This window comes from Alosa sapidissima, chromosome 9 (genome assembly GCF_018492685.1).
Source record: "Alosa sapidissima isolate fAloSap1 chromosome 9, fAloSap1.pri, whole genome shotgun sequence".
NCBI classification, from domain to species: domain Eukaryota; kingdom Metazoa; phylum Chordata; class Actinopteri; order Clupeiformes; family Clupeidae; genus Alosa; species Alosa sapidissima.
The window spans coordinates 28395249-28397748 of record NC_055965.1 but is presented as its reverse complement, the minus strand read 5'-3'; the positions used below and the strand labels follow the sequence as shown (position 1 = coordinate 28397748).

General features: G+C 47.5%; 1 protein-coding gene across 4 annotated transcripts in view; it reads right to left on the bottom strand.

Annotated features, from left to right (window-relative positions):
* Nucleotides 1-2500, bottom strand: part of tp53bp2b (tumor protein p53 binding protein, 2b) — a 58460-nt gene that overhangs the window by 16816 nt on the left and 39144 nt on the right. For all 4 annotated transcript variants that reach the window (XM_042104985.1, XM_042104984.1, XM_042104987.1 and 1 more), the window contains exons 4-5: nucleotides 2384-2460; nucleotides 857-958 (exon numbers count right to left, since the gene is read on the bottom strand). In XM_042104985.1, coding sequence (XP_041960919.1) covers nucleotides 857-958; nucleotides 2384-2460 — 179 coding nt within the window. The remainder of the gene's footprint in view (nucleotides 1-856; nucleotides 959-2383; nucleotides 2461-2500) is intronic.

Genomic DNA, 2500 nt, shown 5'->3' with positions numbered 1-2500 from the left:
TATTAGCATTAACAAGCACACACACACACACACACATATTAGCATTAACAAGCATACATACCCCCTCCACACACACGTACACACACACACTAGCATCTTGAATTTCCCCTGGGGATCAATAAAGTATCTCTCTATCTATCTATCTATCTAGCATTAACAAACATAAGCACACACACACATGTATTAGCATTGACAAGCACACACACACAGATGTATTAGCATTAACAAGCACACACACACACACACACACACACACACACACACACACACACACACACACACACACACACATTAGCATTAACAAGCATACATACCCCCCTCCACCACACACTAGAATTAACAAGCATATACACACACACACATTCTTGTGCTGTATTCCAGGAAGCACATATATAAGTATATAGTATGTACCGTATTTTTTGGACTATAAGTCGCACCGGAGTATAAGTCGCACCAGTCAAAAAATGTGTCATGAGGAGGAAAAAAACATATATATCAATATATATAGCAACTGAGTCGCAGGACCAGCCAAACTATGAAAAAATGTGCGACTTATAGTCCGGAAAATACGGTATACTTTTTTGATCCCGTGAGGGAAATTTGGTCTCTGCATTTAACCCAATCAGTGAATTAGTGAAACACAAACAGCACACAGTGAACACACAGTGAGGTGAAGCACACACTAATCCCGGCGCAGTGAGCTGCCTGCTACAACGGTGGCGCTCAGGGAGCAGTGAGGGGGTTAGGTGCCTTGCTCAAGGGCACTTCAGCCGCGGCCCACTGGTCGGGGCTCGAATCGGCAACCCTCCAGTTACAAGTCCAGAGTGCTAACAAGGCTGTGCTGTGACATCCTTACCTTTGAAGCCAGGAGCTGTTGCTGGGCGTTGATTTGCTGCTGTTGCCGTGACGCCATTTCCTGCAGTTCAGTCAGGGTGGCATTGACAGTGGGTGGAGTCACCTGATACACGTGCGTTACCATGGAGAAAGTCGGGGAAAACCACAGTAGGTTACAGTGAGAGAGGTGCATTGTGGGAACTAATCCCATGACCTTGAACTTAGAAGTGTCTTGCTTCAGTAACCCCAGTGTATCCCCTGTGTTAGGGCCAATTTAATCCCCTGCCTGTCTCCTCTCTTTGTCCTCGACTCTTTTCCATTATTATACGGCTCTTCACAATGCTAGTAGAACGCTCCATTGACTTGGGAATGGGACTTCCCAACGTTCTACGGTAAAATAAATTCATGTAATTACCGCTGCAAACATATAATTACCGCTGTCAATGGCAACGGGTTTTGTGCTTCTGATACGTCTTTCATATCACTACGCAAGGACTGGAACTTAATTCAAACGTGAAAGCAGACGGTTGATCAGCTGTGTTCTAAAGAATGTTTGATTCAAGTTCAGCAGCGTGTGTTGTTGCGAACTATTTGTTTTTCAGCAAATGCCACGGTGAACGGTAACAAATAGGCTAGGCTATGTAGGCAAAAGTCATATCGTGGGGAGTTTCGTTTTGGCAAGTAGCCGTATAATAAGCGTCGGGGTCCGGTTCGCCCTGTCGGGACTCATTTTCCCAGTAATGACCGGCGTTCTATACATTATCCCTTACATAGCATCCAGCCTGTCTACACCTCCTCTCTTTGTCCTCGACTCTCCTCCAGTCAGACCCAGCCTTTCTACACCTCCTCTCTCTGCTCTAGTCTTTCTACACCTCCTCTCTCTGCTCTAGTCTTTCTTCACCTCCTCTCTCTGCTCTAGTCTTTCTACACCTCCTCTCTCTGCTCTAGTCTTTCTTCACCTCCTCTCTCTGCTCTAGTCTTTCTGTTTCCTGTCTTCTCATCTTCCTCTCTCCTATCCTGCGTTCCTTCTCTGCTCTCCTCTCTCCTCCTCTCTCTTACTCACCCCATTCTCCATCCTCCTCTCTCTTACTCACCCCATTCTCCATCCTCCTCTCTCCTCTCTCTTACTCACCCCATTCTCTCTCCTCCTCTCTCTTACTCACCCCATTCTCCATCCTCCTCTCTCTTACTCACCCCATTCTCTCTCCTCCTCTCTCTTACTCACCCCATTCTCCATCCTCCTCTCTCTTACTCACCCCATTCTCCATCCTCCTCTCTCCTCTCTCTTACTCACCCCATTCTCTCTCCTCCTCTCTCTTACTCACCCCATTCTCCATCCTCCTCTCTCTTACTCACCCCATTCTCTCTCCTCCTCTCTCTTACTCACCCCATTCTCCATCCTCCTCTCTCTTACTCACCCCATTCTCCATCCTCCTCTCTCCTCTCTCTTACTCACCCCATTCTCTCTCCTCCTCTCTCTTACTCACCCCATTCTCCATCCTCCTCTCTCTTACTCACCCCATTCTCTCTCCTCCTCTCTCTTACTCACCCCATTCTCCATCCTCCTCTCTGTAGTGTTCTTCACGCTGTTCCTCTTTGGAGGCACCTCAGGGCCTCTCTGCCCTCCTACAGAGAGAGAGAGAGAGAGGGAGAGAGAGAGAGAGAT